Raw genomic sequence first — 21,358 nt, forward strand, 5'->3', positions numbered from 1 at the left:
AAATGTGGTGATGCAAAAACTATTTTTTGCAATAAAAAGTGTCTTTTAGTGTGTGACAGCTGCCAAACATAAAAACACGCTATCTGTTTAGGCACATCAGGGGCTCTCCAAACGCAACATGGCATCCTATCTCAATTCCATTTAATTTTGAATTGAAAAGTCAAACGGTTCTCCTTCCTTTCGGAGCTTTGCCGTGCGCCAAAACAGTGGTTTACCCCCACATATGGGGTATCTGCGTACTCAGGACAAATTGGACAACAACTTTTTTGGTCTAATTTCTCCTGTTATCCTTGTGAAAATAAAAATTTGGGGGCTAAAAATCATTTTTGTGGGAAAAAAATGATTTTTTATTTTCACGGCTCTGCGTTATTAACTATAGTGAAACACTTGGGGGTTCAAAGTTCTCACAACACATCTAGATAAGTTCCTTGGGGGGTCTAGTTTCCAATATGGGGTCACTTGTGGGGGTTTTCTACTGTTGAGGCACATCAGGGGCTCTGCAAATGTAACACGACGCCGGCAAACCATTCCATCAAAGTCTGCATTCCAAAACGCCACTACTTCCCTTCCGAGCCCCGACGTCTGCCCAATCTGTAGTTTTCTCCAACATATGGGGTATCAGCGTACTCAGGACAAATTGGACAACAACTTTTAGGGTCCAATTTCTCCTGTTACCCTTGGGAAAATAAAAAATTGGGGCGAAAATATCATTTTTGTGAAAAAACATGATTTTTTATTTTTACAGCTCTACATGTTAGGGCTGGCGGAACGCACCAAGTAAATAATGAGATGATATTTGGTGCGTTCGCAGCCCGGGGTCCACCGTGCAGGAGAGAACCTGTTGCTGGCAAATGGCGGCCCTATATGGCGGTAGAAGCGAACTCTGTTACTTCGCCTATAAAGAAAGCACTGTGTCCTGTTTAGCTCACAGGGGAACACAGCAACTGCTGAGCATATAGCAGTTTGTGGTCACGCAGTCAAAGAGGCAATCATACAATCTCCTCACCGGAGGAGCTGGTATTCCTTTTATAGCTGCAGCAAATACAGGACCTTCCTAGAAGGACTAATGAGAGGCTGCCACAGAGCCTGAGCAACTTCAGGACCTTCCTGGAGAACCAATGGGTTTTGCTGCAGTATCAAAGCATGTGACCCTCGATCTCCAACGAGAGTTCTTACCCTGGGCATACTCAGAAGGGGAAAAGCAGGACTTAGTCCCAAAAGCGTCTGCTCGCCGCTGCCCAGCACTGGCTTCAATGGCAGAAGCTGGAAAAGCAGCAGCAACCCTTTGCACAGAGTCAGACTGAGCGAGACGCTGGGACCAACGTCTCCGCTGAGCAGGCTCCACTGCGGCAGGAGAAGAATGGGAAACCGCAGCGGAGATGGCCCGAGATTACCCCTGTGCAGAGGCGGGAACTGGACCCCTAACATTACATTATCAACTTCTGTGAAGCACTTGGAGGTTCAAAGTGCTCACCACACATCTAGATTAGTTCCTTAAGGGGTCTACTTTCAAAAATAGTGTCACTTGTCAGGGGTTTCCACTGTTTAGGCACATCAGGGGCTCTCCAAACACGACATGGCATCCTATCTCAATTCTAGCCAATTTTGCATTGCAAAGTCAAGCAGCTCTCCTTCCCTTCCGAGCTCTGTCATGCGCCCAAACAGTGGGTTACCCCCACATATGGGGTATCGGCGTACTCAGGACAAATTGCAAAACAACTTTTGGGGTCCAATTTCTCCTGTTAACCTTGGGAAAATAAAAATTAGGGGCAAAAATATCATTTTTGTGAAAAAAAATACTGTATGATTTTTTATTTTTACGACTCTACATTATAACCTTCTGTGAAGCACTTGGGGGTTCAAAGTGCTCACCACACATCTAGATTAGCTCCTTAGGGTTCTACTTTCCAAAATGGTGTGAATTGTGAGGGCTTCCAATGTTTAGGCACATCAGGGGCTCTCCAAATGCGACATGGCGTTCTATCTCAATTCCAGCCAATTTACCATTGAAAAGTCAAATGGCACTCCTTCCCTTCCGAGCTCCGCCATGCGCCCAAACAGTGGTTTACCCCCACATATGGGGTATCGGTGTACTCAGGGCAAATTGCACAACAACTTTTGCAGTCCAATTTCTCCTGTTACCCTTGGTAAAATAAAACAAATTGGATCTGAATTAAATGTTTTTTTTTAAATTAAATGTTAATTTTTTTTTAAACATTCCAAAAATTCCTGTGAAGCATGTGAAGGGTTAATAAACTTCTTGAATGTGGTTTTGAGCACCTTGTGGGGTGCAGTTTTTAGAATGTTGTCACTTTTGGGTAATTTCTATCACATAGACCCCTCAAAGTCACATCAAGTGTGATGTGGTCCCTAAAAAAAAGTGTTATAAAAATGAGAAATCGCTGGTCAACTTTTAACCCTTATAACTCCCTAACAAAAAAAAATTTTGGTTCCAAAATTGTGCTGATGTAAAGTAGACATGTGGGAAATGTTACTTATTAAGTATTTTCTGTGACATATCTCTGATTTAAGGGCATGAAAATTAAAAGTTGAAAAATTGTGAAATTTTCAAAAATTTTGCCAAATTTCCATTTTTTTTCACAAATAAACGCAAGTCATATCAAAAATTTTTTATAACTATCATGAAGAACAATATGTTGCGAGAAAATAGTATCAGAATCACTGGGATCTGTTGAAGTGTTCCAGAGTTTTACCCTCAAGGGACAGTGATCCGAATTGTAAAAATTGGCCTGGTCATTAACATGCATACCACCATTGAGTGTAAAGGGTTAATCAACTTCCCTGAGTATTTGATGAGCATAAAGGTGCAGGACTAGATACAATTTCAGAACTTAAAGGGAACCTGTCACTTCCCAAATGTTATTAACCCACAGATATGGCTTTAATCTGCCAGCTAATAGCGTTCCAAAGCAATAAGGCCGCTGCAGTGAAAGCCCAGCTACCGGACCTTTCACTCATAGATGCACTGCCGATGCAGCTTCAGTGACCACTCAGTACATGGTGAGCGGCAGCTGTAACCGCGCCTCCGGGACTGACTGACAGCCGTCTCTATCGTCCATCAGCACTCTTCAGACTGTTTGGGACATCTGAAAGAATGATTTTCTTGAAATGAAAAAGTGAGTGCTACCATGAGTCCTGTTTCATGCTATCCGTAAAGCATCTTGAAACCATTCATGTGTGTGGTTGCTTTTCATCCAAAGGAGTGTGCTTACTGATAATTTTGCCTAAGAATTCTGCCATGAATAAAGAATCTACATCCTTCCAGAGCAACTTCATGCATCGGTCCTGTATCAATTATTTGGTGATGATGAACAAAGCGTTTTCTAGCACAATAGAGCACTATGTCAAAAGGCAATATTGACCCAGTGCACAAAACATTGACATTTTGGGCAAATGGCCAGGAATCTCCCCAGGTCTCAATTCTATTGAGGATCTGTGGTCAAGCCTCAAAAAACGGAGGACAAACAAAAATACATTGGGATGGATGCCATGCACTGATTATACAAGAATGGATTGTCATCAGTTGAGATTTGGCCAGAAGCTGATATCCAGCATCTTAGGGAGAATTGCAGAAGTCTTCAAAAATAATTATCAACACTGTAAATATTGGGCCTTTGTCTACACATGATGTTTTTGTCTATAAAATTGTAAAAACATAAAATGCCTATAATTGTACTCCAAGAACCATAGAAACATGTGACTAAGGCCCCGGGCAAACATTGAGTATTTGGTGAGTTTTTTACTTCAGTATTAGGCTACGGTTACACTATCAGTATTTGGTCAGTATTTCACATCAGTATTTTTAGCCAAAACCAGGAGTAGGTAATAAATACAGATTTGGTGACGTGTTTCTATTATAGCTTTCCCCTCTGTTCCACTCCTGGTTCTAGCTTACAAATACTGATGTAAAATACTGACCACATACTGATAGTGAGACCATAGAGGTGAGCAAGAACTAAAAGGCTCGGATACTCGTTATTTCGAACCAAGCAATTTCTAATGCTGGGGTTCAGTATAATGGGAGTCAACGGGAAATCCGAGCATTTTCTGGCAGACCCTACAAGGACGTGAGAGGCAGTGAAAATGTTGAAATGTATGGAAAAAGTACTGAATGAAAGGAGAACAGCATGGGGAAGTCCCCTGGAAGGATCTCTGACTCCTAGATCACTGCTGAGAACAATGGTATCACACGATAAGGACTGACAATAAATCATTAAAAATTTACAAGAAATTGAAGTTTACAGGAAAAATATGTTAAATGTTTTTTCCTGTATAATGATTTGTATATTAGGCAAAATCTTAAATGGATTTAAAAAATAATTGTAATTTAAGTTAGCCAAAACTAATTTTTTTATTAAAAAAATTGGAAATTTCAGTGTAATTTATGCAGTAATCAACCACTGCCAAAAATTAGGGACTCAGAGGGACTCACGTATACCCTAATACACATTTTGTTCAAATTGTTATGTATTGGTACTCTTACACGCATAAAGGCTAAGAAGTGCAAATCATGCCAAAAATTACAATCTCGGTCATCCACACACCCTTGAAGGCACCAATTGGAGTGCCTCATAAAAAAAGTTAAGAAAGGGTAGTTGTGTCACTTTTACACTCATAGAGGCGTTGCACAAAGTGCAAAGCCAGGAAAAAATTATAAGGACGGTCATCCATAGACCCTAGCATGCAACAACTGAGGGACCTTATTCAAATATTGAACATTAAAAACAATTATGTGCTGCTGTCAACTGGTGGTGTGGAAAAGTCGTGTCTAATCCTGTCTTTGCTCATTTTTATCAGAGTGAACCTGTCAGCACTTTCTGTTGACAGGTGAAAGCGCCTCTCTGTTTTGACCCTACTGTGACACTAAATACCCCCTCAGACAAGATGCTACTGGCAGGGCAGCACAACGCCTCCAAAGCATAGAGGGACAGTTCATTGCAGGTGTCCAGTATTGAGACCCAATAGCTGTCCCACTGGGTCTGTGTGTTTTGCAAGGTGGGGAAGCCTTGTATATGCTGTCCAGACCCTCTGCAGTCTGAGAGGAAAAGACTTGCATTTAAACAGCTGAGCCCATGTGTTATATGGACTTGTTATTTTCTGTTTTGTTCTGTGATACCTTTGTTTACTTGAAAGAGGCAGCTTTATTTTGTTTTGAACCAACGAGCTGCATCCCGTGTGTGAACCAGCCTCTACCGCAGAGCTGATCCCTCTCAATATATACTTATACATATCTTACCAATTACTATCCAAAACATAGGGAAGAGTGGGAGGCACAAACTTGCAGGTAAAATGGCTGACAGGCCAATTTGCGCCCAAAACCCCTATATAAACCCTAACCACTCCACTCATAAATCCCTGGTGTGGCCCTTTAACTTTCCTGCATTTTTTCATTAACCCTTTTCTACTACCTTATAGTCATAGAGCCTACCCTTTTTTAGTTGAGGCCCTGGAAGGAAAGTGATGCATCTTCAAAATTGTGTTTTTATTTAAATATCCTTAATGCAAACCAAATGTCTTTTTTATTGTTACACCCTTGCAGAGATATTGCTAGAATCTGAGTATTGGAGCGTGGATCCATACATGAGGTAAGAAAACACTGTATAATACATGGATTTGAGGGTTTTACATTAAGATATGTGAACTGTGCATACATAAGTAACCCATAAAGAATGTGCCAATGTTTGTATTGGGACTGTCGCTCTTATATTCAGAGCTTATTTTAGCTTATTTTAGCTTGTTCCTTCTGAACATTATAGGCACGCTCAGTTGTCAAATTTTTTATCTCATCCCAGTAGGGAAAAAAAGGAAAATGTTACAAGTTATAAAGTGAAATAAGGATACTCATGCATTGCTATGGATGTTTTGAGAATACCGACAGGTGATCTTTAAAGGGAATGTGTCATCAGAAAATTACCTACTGTTTAAACTAAAAAAAATGTTACACATACTTTATTAAAATAAAAAATGTTTCTTTCAATTTTTCATATTGCTACATATTATGTTAAAAAACAACATTGATCTTCCAATTAGCATACCTGTCACTTTGCCTAAGTCTAGACTAGGTAACCCCTCCCTAAACATTAAATAAGAGTGAATCCTTCATTCACAATAGGTGATGGTCCCAGCTCACCTCCTCCTTCCTTCACAATGACTTTTGCCCAAATTAGAGCATGCTCAAAAAATGATTATAGAAAAACAAATAGTGTCAGTCAGTTTATTGCTGCTAATGTCCATGTGCGCAAAAGTAAGTAGAGACTATTGGCCAGTGTGAAACCTAGCTTTAACATGTAACTGTCACTTTATACAACATTTTTATATTCGGTTATGTGTGGTTTTTCTGATCTGTAGTGTTTCAGGTTCTGAGACCCCCACCGATAAGTCAGAACACAACTTTAAAGTCCATAGCTTCTACAGAGCAGTGAATGGGCTCAATAGTAAGTCATTCTCTCTCACAGAGCTCCTATAGGAGCTATGGACATCAGAATGGTGTTTTGACCTATTTCTGGAACCCGGATACTCACCAATCAGCAACACTACTCAGAGCCTATAAATATTAAACATTTTTTATAAAGTGCCACTTACACTTCAATATAGGTAGTGACATGAAATATTAAATGAAAAATACAATTAACATAAAAATTTGATTTAAATAATAGTTCATTTTCTGTTGATACGTGCCCTTTAAATAAGGTTTAAGGAGGAAAACAGTTTTCATACACCCTTTCATTAATACAGTAGGGTTCTCTGTTCTGAATCCATAACAGAAAAAGTGGAAAGGATAGATAAAGAGCATCCATCGCTCTCCTGCATTGCACATACAACTTACTAATTTAAAGGGAATCTGTTACCCAATTTGAGCATTTTTAGCTAATATTATGGGCATACAGGTGGTATAAAGCTGAAACTAGTCAAACCTGTCTGCCTTCTTCGTGCCTTGTTCATTAAAAATAATCTTTTTTCATTTTGATCCAGACTTTGGGGTGTATGCTGGCCGGAAGACAAGACTGCCGCCTCTCTCATTATCCTAGATTTCTCCTACACCCTCTTCTCTGCTTGCCTTGTTGTCAGGTGTGCGGCTGTAAATCCCGCACCTGTGACTTCTGGTCCCAGTGTCCTCCAGCGCTCTGAAAAGACAAAAGTTGGGTGCTCAATTTTTTAGAGAACACTGGGACCGGAAGTGACAGTGACTGTACTGGGACCAGAAGTGACAGTGACTGTCCGGCACATGCGCAAAGGAAACTGAAATCACTGCCGTGAGAAGGGTGGAACAGTGCACAGGAGGGACGGCAGGCAGAATGCACAGGCATGGCACCTGACGTCAATGGCAAGCAGAGAAGAGTGGGGAGGAAAAATCTAGCATAATGAGAGAGGAGGCAGTCTTGTCTTCTGGGCAGCATGTGCCCCAAAAGTCTGCAAGATCAAAACAAAAAAGAGGATTTTTAATGAACAAGGCATCATCAAGGAGTAATACGGGTATGACTAGTTTCAGCTTTATACAACCTCTATGCTCATATTATTATCTAAAAATGCTCAAATGGGGTGACAGATACTCTTTAAGTGTGCACTGTGTAATGATAAATTTCTCCAGTGGTGGCGCTGCAGAGATCCTGAACACTTACAATTTACAGCTCATTGCTAAGGGACCTTATATAATGAGGTTATCTTAGACAACCTTTTAAACAAGTAAATTGAGTAAGCTGTGCACAAAAATATTATATTCTGCTGAACATTATGATAAAATGCTGGTCTTATTAAGAGACCATGATTATTGTAAAGCTATAAGGAGGATATGTCTATCTAAACTAGCTTCTACTTTCAGAGCATACAGTAGACATGCATTGAAAGATGGTGATGTCATGATGGGATCACAGGTTGCCAGGTAAAACCACTTCTAACAACATGATATATCTGTAACAATTATTTATTTTCCATACTTGTATAGCGCCATCATATTTCATCATATTCCACAGCGCTTTACATTATCACCATGGACAATAAGACATATACAGCCAAGGTCGAAAGTGTTGGCACCCTTGAAATTGTCCCATTAATTGAAATATTTCTCACAGAAAATTATTACAATTAAACATGTTTTGTTATACATATAATTATTTCCTTTGTATGTATTGGAACAACACAAAAAAAAAAGAGAAAAAAGGCAAATTGGACAAAATTTCACACAAAATCCCCAAAATAGGCCAGACAAAATTGTTGGCACTTTTCCAAAATTGTAGGTAAACAACTTTGTTTCAAGCACGTGATGCTCATTCAAACTCAACTGTGGCAAGTAACAGCTGTGGGCAACATGAAAATCACACCTGAAACCAGATAAAAAGGGGAGAAGTTGACTCAATCTTTGCATTGTGTGTCCGACTGTCCGTGTGTGAATGGAGAACTTACAGAGGAAAAGAGAACTGTCTAAGGACTTGAGAAACTAAATTGTTGAAAAATATACAAGTCCATCTCCAGAGATCTTGATGATCCTTTGTCCATGGTGCGCAACATAATAGAGAAGTTTCAACCCATGGCATGGTAGCCAATCGAAGGTCTCATTCAGACATCAGTTTTTCTCATATGTGAAAAAAACTGAGTTTTATCAGATTTTTTTTCAGAATGTCATTAGAGTTTCATCAATTTTTTTCACTGATAAAAAAAAAATGTTTTTCATTACATTTTTTATTTTTTTGTACATGTGTTTTTTAATCGCTTTTTCTGCTAAGTTTTTTACCTCTCTTTGTTATGCTATGTTTTACATAAAGCTGCTTTGTTTTTTATACTTCCTGGTTTCTGGCTTTGATAAAACTTTATTGATAAAGTCATGTGTAGATTACATGCATTTTTATTGTGTTCCTGATGTGGAAATGCGCTAAAAAGGCATGTATGGTTTTATTGCCTGCAAATTTTCCTCATCTCATTCAAGTCTATAGGGAAATTCTACAAATAAAATCTATATTTATCACAGTGGGCAAGATATTTTTTTTTGTTATAAATCACATATACAGCAAAAGTATGCAATGTCAAAAACTCACCAAACACCCATTGTGCTACCTTAGGGCTGTCCCACACGTCCAGATAATTCCGGTACCGGAAACAATCGGTACCGGAATTATCCGTGTCCGTGTGCCCCTGCGTTTCTGGTGAACACCAGTGTGGCACACGTGCGGCACACTTGTGCCGCCCGTGTGCCCACTGGGTACCACACGCACCGTGCTGGGTACCACACGTACGAGCATCTGGTGCTGAATCCGCGATTCATATGTTCCCTGCAGCAGCGTTTGCTGCAGAGAAAATATAAATAATAGTGTTTAAAATAAAGATCTATCTGTCCGCCGCCCTCCCACCCCCTGTGCGCCCCCCCGCTGTTCTGAAAATACTCACCTGCTCCCTCGCAGTGTTCTGTGCTGGCCGCCCCTTCTACTGTATGCGGTCACGTGGGGCCGCCGATTAGACTCATGAATATGTGGCTCCACCTCCCATAGGGGTGGAGCTGCCTATTCATGACTGTAAATGAGTGGCCCCACGTGACCGCATACAGGAGAAGATGGGGCCAGACCAGGAAGCAGCGACAGCCAACGAGGGAGCGGGTGAGTATTTTCAGAACAGCAGGGGGGGGGGGGCGCACAGGGGGTGGGAGGGCGGCGGACAGATAGATCTTTATTTTAAACACTATTATTCATATTTTCTCTGCAGCAAACACTGCTGCAGGGAAGATATGGATCGCGGCTTCAGCACCAGTGGGGGGGACAGCGCTTACTGTAGCGCTGTCTCCTGCACGGCACACGGACTGCAAACAGAGAAGGTCCGTGTGTGGTCCGTGTTTTACACGGACCCATTGACTTTAATGGGTCCGTGTAATACGTGCGCTCCCACGAACACTGACATGTCTCCGTGTTTGGCACACGGAGACACGGTCCGCAAAAAATCAATGACATCTGCACAGATGCATTGATTTCTATGGGTCTACGTGTGTCAGTGGCTCCGGCACGTGAGGAAACTGTCACCTCACGTACCGGAGCCACTGACGTGTGAAACTGGCCTTAACCTGATTATGATGCTACTCTATCACAAGAAAGAAAATAAATGGTCATTTGGCTGCTGTTTGTCAGCTTGAAACCAATGTCTATTGATATAGTGAGGGTGTAAGACTGAGAGCTCTATATTGCAGAGAACAATAATATTAAGCATTTGATCATCTTCTTTGTGTTTTTGTTTTTAATCCAGGGTGGTAGAAAGTAAAAATCCTGCCTTTGCTGTTGGAAATTATTATGTTGCGCGGTCAGGCTGGACCACACATTTTATATCCGATGGAAAAGAACTCCGTGCTTTGCCGTCCAGTTGGCCTGAATCACTGCCAAGATCACTGGCACTTGGAGCTGTTGGCATGCCTGGGTAAGCCTTAAAAGTACACAACTCAATGTTTTTATAACCTCCTTCCTTACCTGAACTGAAACATCTGATTAAAATTAATATAATCTATTTGGAGGATGAATAGACAAAGAATGAACTATGAAATTCATGCAATAAACACATGAAAAGACAATGACATTATACTCTATTTGTGAAGGGAGAGAAATGTAGCTGGAACACCAACATAAATTGCTCATGTTTATAGACGTCTACAGAGTGAGTGGAAATAAGTATTGAACACGTCACCAATTTTCTAACCAAATATATTTTTATGATGTCCATAAATTAGGTTATTATGTGTAATAATGAGAAATGACACAGGGAAAAAGTACTGAACACGCTTACTGAAATGTAATTACTAGGGTTGAGCGAAATGGGTCGGCCATTTTCAGAAGTCGCCGACTTTTGACAAAGTCGGGTTTCATGAAACCCGACCCGACCCCTGTGTGGGGCGGCCATGAGGTCGGCGATCTTCTGAATCTGGTATCGGAATTCCGATAACGAGTTCCGATATGTTTGCGATATCGGGAATCGGTATCGGAATCCATATTTAAGTGTAAAATAAAGAATCAAAATAAAAAATATTGATATACTCACCCTCGGACGCGCCCTGGTACTAACCGGCAGCCTTCCTTCCTAAGAATGAGCGCGTGAATGACCTGCGGTGACGTCGCGGCTTGTGATTGGTCGCGTGAGCGGTCACATGGGCGGTCACGCGACCAATCACAAGCCATGACGTCATCTAAGGTCCTTCACGCGCTCATTCTTAGGAAGGAAGGCTGCCGGAAAGAAGCAGGGCGCGTCCGAGGGTGAGTATATACCTAATAGGAATATACTCACCCTCGGACGCGCCCTGCTTCTTTCCGGCAGCCTTCCTTCCTAAGAATGAGCGCGTGAAGGACCTTAGATGACGTCGCGGCTTGTGATTGGTCGCGTGACCGCCCATGTGACCGCTCACGCGACCAATCACAAGCCGCGACGTCACCGCAGGTCATTCACACACTCATTCTTAGGAAGGAAGGCTGCCGGTTAGTACCAGGGCGCGTCCGAGGGTGAGTATATCAATATTTTTTATTTTGATTCTTTATTTTACACATTAATATGGATCCCAGGGTCTGAAGGAGAGTTTCCTCTCCTTCAGACCCTGGGAACCATAGTATCCCATTGCACTGCATTGGGTTTTGTGTTTCGGCCGACCCCGACTTTTTTATAGGATTGGCCGATTTCACTCGACCCGACTTTTGAGAAAGTTGGATTTCGTGAAACCCGACCCGATCCTATAAAAATAAAAGTCGCTCAACCCTAGTAATTACTATTTCATAGAAAAGCCTTTATTGGTGATGACAGCTTCAAGATGCCTCCTGTATGGAGAAACTGGATGCATGCATTGCTCAGTGGGATTTCGTCTCATTCTCTCACGCAAACACTCTTCACATCCTCAAGGTTCCGTTGGCTCCATCTATGAACCTGTCACGGGGGTACTGGGTAGACTACAGCTGATTACCCGGGCCCCTGCGATATCCCTCAGACTTTGGAAAACCCTGTCTGTCCCTCTCCCAGAATTTACACTGATGGTGTGCTTGTCTGGGCCGCCAGGCCTGACCCTGTCTCCTGTTTCAGTCCTATGCTGAAACCTCCACCCGCCACCCAGTGATTAGACCACACACCAACCCCCACAGAAAGCACAGACAGGGAAAACTAACAACGCACCACGCCACAGACACTCAGGAAAACACTATAATGTGCACAGGGCAAAACAAATACAAATAAAGGAAGGAGAAATATGACAAAGGATAATACACCACCAGATATGATATTTCTTCTCCTAGACCACCACTCCTGACCGAGATCACCAGGCACAAGACACAAGCTATAATCGGCGACGCCCAAAGTCCAGAACGACTATTTAAAGGCCACGGGCGTGACCCAGCCTCCAACCCGATTACCAGCTAGATTATCCCCGGACAACCTGGATAAAGTCTAGCCTGAGCCACTGAGCGTATAGTGGACGAATGTGGAATTACCGCTGTCTGTCAGACGCCCTAGTTTGAATAGCGTCCGACATGACAGTACCCCGCCTTCTACAAGGGACCCCAGGGCCCTCGCGACTTATAGGACCTGGCTTGTCCGGATGGCGGCGGTGAAACATACTGACCAGCCGGTCCGCATGTATGTCCGAAGCTGGTATTCAAGACCTCTCCTCCGGCCCATAACCACGCCAGTGTACCAGGTACTGTAATGTGCAGCGCACTATACGAGAGTCAACCACCTTGGAGACTTCAAACTCCAAATTGCCATCCACCAAGACTGGAGGTGGCATCGGCGCCACGTCCACGGAACACACTACCTTCTTTAAAAGAGATCTGTGAAACACGTTGTGTATTTTATATACCGTAGGAACCTCCAATCGGTAGGCTACCGGGTTAATGATTGCGGCGACCCTAATTGGACCAATAAACCTTGGACCCAATTTCAGGGATGGTACTTTGAGTTTTATGTTTTTTGTGGACAACTACACCCAATCACCCACACTCAGGTCCAGACCTGGCACACATCTACTGTCAGCCACTCGTTTGTACCTTGCACCCACGCTCAGCAAGCGCTGTTTCACTCTCCTCCAAACGGATGACAGTTGTGCTCCTAGCTGGTCCTCCTCCAGAACGCCAGCAGAGCCACCCTGACACAGAGTACAAAATTGAGGATGGTGCCCGTAAACACAAAAGAATGGGGACTCCCCAGACGATTCCTGGCGGTGATTATTAATGGCAAACTCAGCCAAAGGAAGGAACGTCGACCACTCCTCCTGGTTGTCAGAAACAAAGCAGCGTAAGTACTGCTCCAAATTCTGGTTCATACGCTCGGTCTGACCATTTGACTGAGGATGAAACGCCGAAGAATGCGACAACTTGATCCCCAGCCGTGAGCAAAATGCTTTCCAAAACTTTGCCACAAACTGAGTACCCCTATCAGACACTATGTCAGACGGGACCCCGTTAAGTCTGACCACTTCCTGCACAAAAACCTGAGCCAGAGTCTTCGCGTTAGGCAACAAAGTGCGACCTCTTTGAGAACCGATCAACAACCACCAAGATGACCGTGTTCCCAGCTGAGGAGGGTAGGTCTGTAATAAAATCCATGGAGATCTCGGTCCATGGCCTACTGGGTACCCCTAGAGGATGTAATGAGCCAGCAGGACGGGAGCGAGGCGTCTTAGCCCTAGCACATGTAGTACATGCTGATACGTACGAGACCACGTCCTGTCGGATTTTGGGCCACCAAAACCGACGCGGCACCAACTCCATGGTACCCCTAACCCCAGGATGGCCAGCCAGAATAGCATCATGATGCTCACCCAACACCTTTAGGCGAAGATGGAGCGGTACAAATGATTCGTTAATGGGAAGCTCTGGTGGTACTTCCTCCTGAGCCTCGGCAATCTCAGCCTCAACCTCTGTCGTGAGAGCCGAGACCACTACACCCTTTTGGAGGATGGGTACCGGATCTTCCCGAGGTTCTCCCCCCCGGAAAACACCTGGATAAAGCATCTGCCTTAGTGTTCTTAGACCCCGGTCGGTAAGTAACAAAAAAGTTGAATCGTGTGAAAAACAATGCCCAGCGAGCCTGCCTGGGGGACAGACGCTTGGCTGACTCTAAATAAAGCAGGTTTTTATGGTCGGTGATAACTGTAACCTGGTGGACCGACCCCTCCAAGAAGTGTCGCCATTCCTCAAAAGCCAACTTGATAGCCAACAACTCCCTGTTGCCGATATCGTAGTTACGTTCGGCGGGCGACAGCTTTTTGGAAAAGTAGGCGCATGGATGCAACTCGCCCAAGGATGAGCCTTGTGACAGCACCACCCCCACTCCAACCTCAGACGCATCGACTTCCACGGTAAATGGTTTTGATACGTCCGGTTGCACCAGAATGGGGGCCAAAGCAAAACTGTTCTTCAGAAATTCGAATGCGCGCACAGCAGCCTCAGGCCAGGCGGAGAAATTGGTACCATTTTTCGTCATGTCAGTAAGCGGTTTAGCAATGGTAGAAAAATCTTTGATACATTTTCTATAATAATTAGAAAATCCAAGGAACCACTGGAGTGCTTTTAGGTTATCAGGCTGTTCCCAATGCAGCACCGCTTGCACCTTAGCGGCGTCCATTTTAAACCCTGAAGCAGACACAATATAACCCAAGAAAGGCAACTCCTGAACCGAAAATACACATTTCTCAAGTTTTGCATAGAGCTTAGTAGTAGTAGCTGTAACACCTGCCTCACATGCTCTAAATGAGTATCACGGTCGCATGAATAAATGAGAATGTCATCTAGGTACACAATAACGAATTTCCCCAGTACATGCGAGAACATATCATTTATGAAATGTTGAAATACAGCAGGCGCGTTTGTCAACCCAAATGGCATCACCAAATTTTTAAAATGACCCTCAGGAGTATTAAAAGCCGTCTTCCACTCATCGCCTTGACGGACTCTTATGAAGTTGTATGCCCCCCTGAGGTCAAGCTTGGAAAACCACTTAGCACCAGCCACTTGGTTGAACAAATCAGGTATCAGTGGCATAGGGTATGGCTCATGAACCGTAATCTGGTTTAACTCCCTGAAATCCAGACACGGGCGTAGTCTGCCATCTTTCTTCTTAACGAAGAAGAACCCCGCTGCCACCGGCGAGGACGAAGGCCTGATGAGCCCTTTGCTCAAACTCTCAGCAATGTAGTCTTTTAAAGCTTGCCTCTCAGGACCAGAGATGTTAAACATCTTAGCTTTCGGCAATTTGGCCCCTGGTTTAAACCTAATAGTACAGTCATAGGGTCGATGTGGTGGCAATTCTGAGCAACCCTTCTCAGAGAACACATCTGCGAAATCCAGCAGTGACTCAGGAATGCTAGGAGTCACAGCGGACACACATGTGGCCAGGCAATTCTCCTGGCAGAATCCGCTCCACTGAATTATGTCCTAAGTTTTCCAGTCAATCACCGGGTTGTGCATAGACAACCATGGAAAACCCAGAACCATTTGTGCAGGAAGATTACTGAGCACCCTACATGTAACTTGCTCATAATGTAGGACTCCAATGTGGAGTTTAACCTCAGCCACAAACTCAGTAATCTCCCCCTGTGGGAGTGGAGTAGCATTGATGGTGACCACCCGGATAGGATGAGGCAGTTTTTTGACTGTGAACCCGGCCGTGCGCGCAAACTCCTCATCAATGAGATTAGTAGCCGACCCAATATCCACAAAAACAGTGATTGGCAGCTCTCTGCCAGCGGCCATAACTCTGGTAGGGAGCATACATTGAGAGACCACCATGGAGGATATGCATAAACTCAGATTGGCCTCCTCCACACCCTCTGAGCTTAGTAGTTTTCCGCCGTTGCACTTTTCTTAGAAAACAGAGGACAAGCATTTATATAATGCCCTTTTTTACGACAGCAAAAACAGGCTCCCTGCTTCCTGAGTGAGGGGGCTCCTGTTGTGAATTCTGTTGTGGGTTCTGCTCTTGGGCTCCCTCCGGTGGTTATAAGTGGTAGTGCTGCTGTTTGTCCTTCACAGCAGTCATCAGGTGCATCCACTTCGGATGGGGCTATTTAGTCTGGCCTCACCCTTTGTGAGTGCCAGTTGTTCATTGTTTTCTGGAGGATTCACATCCCTTCCTGGTCGCTCCTGCTTGCAGTTCATTTCTTCAAGATAAGTTCTGCTTGTTTTTCTGCCCACATGTTGTGGGCCTCATTGTTCAGTGCATTGCATGTTTTTTCTTGTCCAGCTTAATCTGTGTAAGGATTTATGCAGCCGAGCTGGAATCTCTGGAGAGGCAGATTTACCCTCCAAGTCTTTAGATAGATTTGGAGTTTTTTTTGTATTATCTGTGGTGGACATTTCTTAGTATTTTTAATACTGACCGCATAGTTCTCTGTCCTATCTTTTCTATCTATCTAGATTGGCCTCCTTTGCTAAATTCTGTTTTCAGCCTGTGTTTGTTCCTTCCTCTCCTCTCACAGTCAATATTTGTGGGGGGCTGCCTATTCTTTGGGAATTTTCTCTGAGGCAAGATAGTTTTCCCTTTTCTATCTATAGGGTTAATTAGTCCTCCGGCTGTGACGAGGTGTCTAGGATTGGTAGGTACATCCCACGGCTACTTCTAGTTGCGGTGTTAAGTCCAGGGTCTGCGGTCAGTACAGTTACCACATTCTCCAGAGTACGTCTCATGCCGCTCTTAGGCCACCAGATCATAACAGGCTCCATGATGTGACACCCCTGCGATTTGCATAGGCTCCGTGGGCTCACCTGCAGCAACCTCACGTGCACCTACGCCCTCCCCCATAAGCGGCGTCTCTTGCACCCCCTGACGCAAACGGCAATCAATGCGGACAACAAGACTCATGGCAGACTCTAGAGAAGCAGGAGTCTCATACATCAGGAGAACTTGTTTAACCCTTCTTGAAACCCCATGTACAAACTGACTCCGCAGCGCAGGGTCATTCCATTGTGTGTCCACTGCCCAGCGGCGAAATTTAGAACAGTAATCCTCCGCCATTCGCTCCCCCTGGCGGAGAGCGCGTATTTTAGATTCTGCTAGAGCCCATCTGTCAGGATCATCATATATGAGCCCAAGAGCAGAAAAAAAAATCTCCACTGAGTTAAATGCAGCTGAATCAGATGGTAATGAAAATGCCCATGCTTGGGGGTCTCCGTTCAGTAATGACAATACCAGGCCCACACGCTGAGCCTCATTACCTGAGGAAACCGGGCGCATACGAAAATATAATTTGCAAGCTTCATGAAAAACAACAAATTTACTGCGTTCCCCAGCAAACCTCGCAGGTAAAGGGATCTTTGGCTCTGCAACTCTACCTGCAGTTTCAGCTTGCACATTAGATACTACAAGACCCTGTTGCTGAACTGCCCCCTTCAACTCAGTGACCTGTAAGGACCGCGCCTCCAACTGGCGGGTTATGGAAGTCATGGGATCCATGGCATCCAAAATTTATTTAGGCCGATTATAATGTCACGGGGGTACTGGGTAGACTACAGCTGATTACCCGGGCCCCTGCGATATCCCTCTGACTTGGGAAAACCCTTTCTGTCCCTCTCCCAGAATTTACATTGTTGGTGTGCTTGTCTGGGCCACCAGGCCTGACCCTGACTCCTGTTTCAGTCCTATGCTGAAACCTCCACCCGCCACCCAGTGATTAGACCACACACCAACCCCCACAGAAAGCACAGACAGGGAAAACTAACAACGCATCACGCCGCAGACACACAGGAAAACACTATAATCTGCACAGGGCAAAACAAATACAAATAAAGGAGAAATATGACAAAGGATAATACACCACCAGATACGATATTTCTTCTCCTAGACCACCACTCCAGACCGAGATCACCAGACACAAGCTATAATCGGCGTCGCCCAAAGTCCAGAATGACTGTTTAAAGGCCACGGGTGTGACCCAGCCTCCAACCCTATTACCACCTAGATTAACCCCAGACAACCTGGATAAAGTCTAGCCGGCGCCACTGAGCGTATAGTGGACGAATGTGGAATTACCGCTGTCTGTCGGATGCCCTAGTGTGAATAGCGTCCGACATGACAGAACCATGAGCTTTAGTTCCTTCCTTGAATTTTCTATTGGAGCCAGGTCTGGTGATTAGCTAGGTCATTCTAGTAGTTTTATTTTCTTTCTGTAAAATCAATTGAGAGTTTCATTGGCTGTGTGTTTGGGATCATTAGTGAAAGTAAGAGACAAAATTAACAGCTAAACAGTGCAGGAAATGATCCTCAGAGGGTGCCATGCACAGGCAAACCTTGACTCCGGTTTCAGTTAAGTAAACATGAAGAGGAAAAGGCAAAATAGTCCAGCTACCGCCTAAAAATTATTTTAGAAAAACAAGTAAATGAATCTTGTTAAGAACATTATTTATTTGAAAACTCTAAAAAACAGAAAAAAAACCATTATTTTAGAATTAGGCCTTTGCGTTTTAATCGCTACCATGCTCTTAATTTTAGCGTGTATACATGCTTATGTAATCCAATGTTAATTTACTTTAAATTCTTTCTCTAACCAGAGTAACAGCATACATTGGTCTACAGCAAATCTGCAATCCGAAACCAGGGGAAGTGTTGCTTGTGAACAGTGCTGCTGGTGCTGTGGGCACAATAGTAGGACAAATTGCTAAGATAAAGGTACATTATAGAACATGTATAAATGTTATTTTTACATATGTCACAAGCATATGTCGTTCTGAAATACTCTGCGTACTTGTCCAAATGGTATAAAAGGGGCTACTGTCATGACATACAGTATGAAGGGTTTTATAACTCAGCCGCTATGTTTATTGTATATTTTACTATATGTTGACATCTCTGGGAACCCCTACCATTTTTTTCAAAAGAGAAAAAAGGCTAAAAATAAGTAGTACGTAATAAGTAATAAAAAACTGCACCAAAATAAGGTATCAATCACAACTGTCAAAGAAACATTAAAGGGAAACTGTCACCCCATTTTTTCAATATGAGCTAAAAAATAGCTTTAAATAGGGCCTGAGCTATGCTTTATAACTGTGTCTTTATTGTCCCCTGATTCCTCACCTTTGCTGGTAAAATACCTTATTAAAGTCGCCGTTTTCGCCTGTCAATCATGGCGGTCTGGTCAAATGGGCGTTGTGAATTCGCTGTTTCTCCCCCACCTCTTGCTTTTCCCTAAGAAATTTCTTCCCAGCGTTTGCGTAGTGTTTCGCGCCTGCGCAGTTAAGTCTAATGTCGCGCCTGCGCATTATGCTTTGCCCAACTGTGGGCATAGCGTACAGGTCATCTCTGCGCATGCGCGGCTCTTCTCTGTAACCTGTGTGCCCCGGAAGTCTGGCTATGCAAATGGTGTTGTCCTGGATGCCGGAAAAAATTTCCCCATCCAGAACTTCTTGTGGAAGTTTTGTAAGAAAATCGCTTATCTATCTATCGATCTATCTTTCTATCTATCTATCTTTCTATCTATCTATCTATCTATCTATCTATCTATTTATCTATCTATCTCTCTCTCTGTCTGTCTATCTATCTCTTTCCAGCTATCTATCTCTTTCTATCTATGGTATTCCTTCTAACTTTCTCATTCCTTCTTTCTATCTATTTATCTATCTTATCTATCTAAGAGCAGATAACATACAACATACACTGTTGTGAATTCCGTTCTCGGGCTCCCTCCTGTGGCCGTGAATGGTACTTTGGTGAGTTCTGTCCTTGGACACCCTCTGGTGGCTTTGAGTGGAACTGCTGATCTTTGAGGTTGGCTTTCTCAGCTGCCCTCGCTTATTGCTTCTGCTGGCTTTCCTATTTAACTCTGCTTAGATCGTTAGTTCATGCCAGCTGTCAATGTCTCAGTACTGGTTCAGATCTCTCTTGGATTTCTCTGATGACCTGTCTACTCCAGCAGAAGCTAAGTCCCTGCTAGTTCATTTGTTGTTCATTGGTTTTTGAATATATTTCTCAGTACATGCTATGTTTCTAGTCCAGCTTGCTATTATGATATTTCCTTGCTAGCTGGAAGCTCTGGGGGTGCAGAGTTGCACCTCCACACCGTGAGTCGGTGTGGAGGTCTTTTTGCATACTCTGCGTGGTTTTTGTAGTTTTTAATACTGACCGCACAGTTCCCTTCCCTATCCTTTGTCTTTCTAGAGAAGATTCGGCCTCCTTTGCTAAAATCTGTTTCATTCCTGTGTTTGTCACTTCCCTCTTAACTCACAGTCAATATTTGTGGGGGGCTACCTTTACTTTGGGGAATTTCTCTGAGGCAAGGTAGGCTCCTATTTCTATCTTTAGGGGTAGTTAGCTCTTAGGCTGTGAAGAGGCGTCTAGGGAGAGTTAGGTACGCTCCACGGCTATTTCTAGTGTGTGTGATAGGATTAGGGATTGCGGTCAGCAGAGTTACCACCTCCTCAGAGCTTGTCCCAGGTTTTACGTTTTAACCATCAGGTCATTCCGGGTGCTCCTAACCACCAGGTCCATAACAGTACAGCTGGCCCACAAAGTGTTAATGCATCTCAAAAGAGGGATAAGAGAAGTTCTGAGTCAATTTTTTTTTCTTTGCAGCTTGTTTTGCCTTTCTTTTCCCCTTAACCTCTGGGTGGTTCAGGACTCAGGTGTAGATATGGATATTCAAGGTTTGTCCTCTTGTGTGGATCATCTCACTGCAAGGGTACAAAGTATTCAAGATTATGTAGTTCAGAATCCGATGTTAGAGCCTAGAATTCCAATTCCTGATATGTTTTCTGGGGATAGATCTAAATTTTTGAATTTCAAAAATAATTGCAGACTGTTTCTTGCTCTGAAACCCCGCTCCTCTGGTGACCCCATTCAGCAAGTAAAGATTGTTATTTCTTTGTTGCATGGCGACCCGCAGGACTGAGCATTCTCCCTTGAGCCAGGAAATCCTGCATTGCTTAATGTGGATGCATTTTTTCTAGCGCTCGGATTGCTTTATGATGAACCAAATTCTGTGGATCAGGCAGAAAAGATCTTGCTGGCTCTATGTCAGGGTCAGGATGAAGCAGAAGTATATTGCCAGAAGTTTAGAAAGTGGTCTGTGCTTACACAATGGAATGAGTGTGCCCTGGCAGCAATTTTCAGAAAGGGTCTTTCTGAAGCCCTTAAAGATGTTATGGTGGGGTTCCCCACGCCTGCTGGTCTGAATGAATCAATGTCTTTGGCCATTCAGATTGATCGGCGTTTGCGCGAGCGCAAAGTTGTGCACCATTTGGCGGTATCCTCTGAGCGGAGGCCTGAGCCTATGCAATGTGATAGGACTTTGACCAGAGCTGAACGGCAGGAACACAGACGTCAGAATGGGCTGTGTTTTTACTGTGGTGACTCCACTCATGCTATTTCTGATTGTCCTAAGCGCACTAGGAGGTTTGCTGGGTCTGTC

At 43.7% G+C, this 21,358-nt stretch overlaps 1 protein-coding gene across 4 annotated transcripts in view; it reads left to right on the plus strand.

Moving 5' to 3' along the window:
* LOC143764528 (prostaglandin reductase 1-like) overlaps nt 1–21,358 on the plus strand; it is a 374,831-nt gene that overhangs the window by 77,961 nt on the left and 275,512 nt on the right. For all 4 annotated transcript variants that reach the window (XR_013213221.1, XR_013213220.1, XM_077250182.1 and 1 more), the window contains exons 3-6: nt 5,561–5,606; nt 7,841–7,900; nt 10,243–10,410; nt 18,507–18,624. Coding sequence is in view for 2 of the 4 variants with exons in the window: in XM_077250182.1 (XP_077106297.1) it covers nt 5,561–5,606; nt 7,841–7,900; nt 10,243–10,410; nt 18,507–18,624 (392 nt within the window). In the remaining 2 variants the exon portion in view is untranslated. The remainder of the gene's footprint in view (nt 1–5,560; nt 5,607–7,840; nt 7,901–10,242; nt 10,411–18,506; nt 18,625–21,358) is intronic.

Source organism: Ranitomeya variabilis, chromosome 1 (genome assembly GCF_051348905.1).
Source record: "Ranitomeya variabilis isolate aRanVar5 chromosome 1, aRanVar5.hap1, whole genome shotgun sequence".
In the NCBI taxonomy this organism is placed as follows: Eukaryota; Metazoa; Chordata; class Amphibia; order Anura; family Dendrobatidae; genus Ranitomeya; species Ranitomeya variabilis.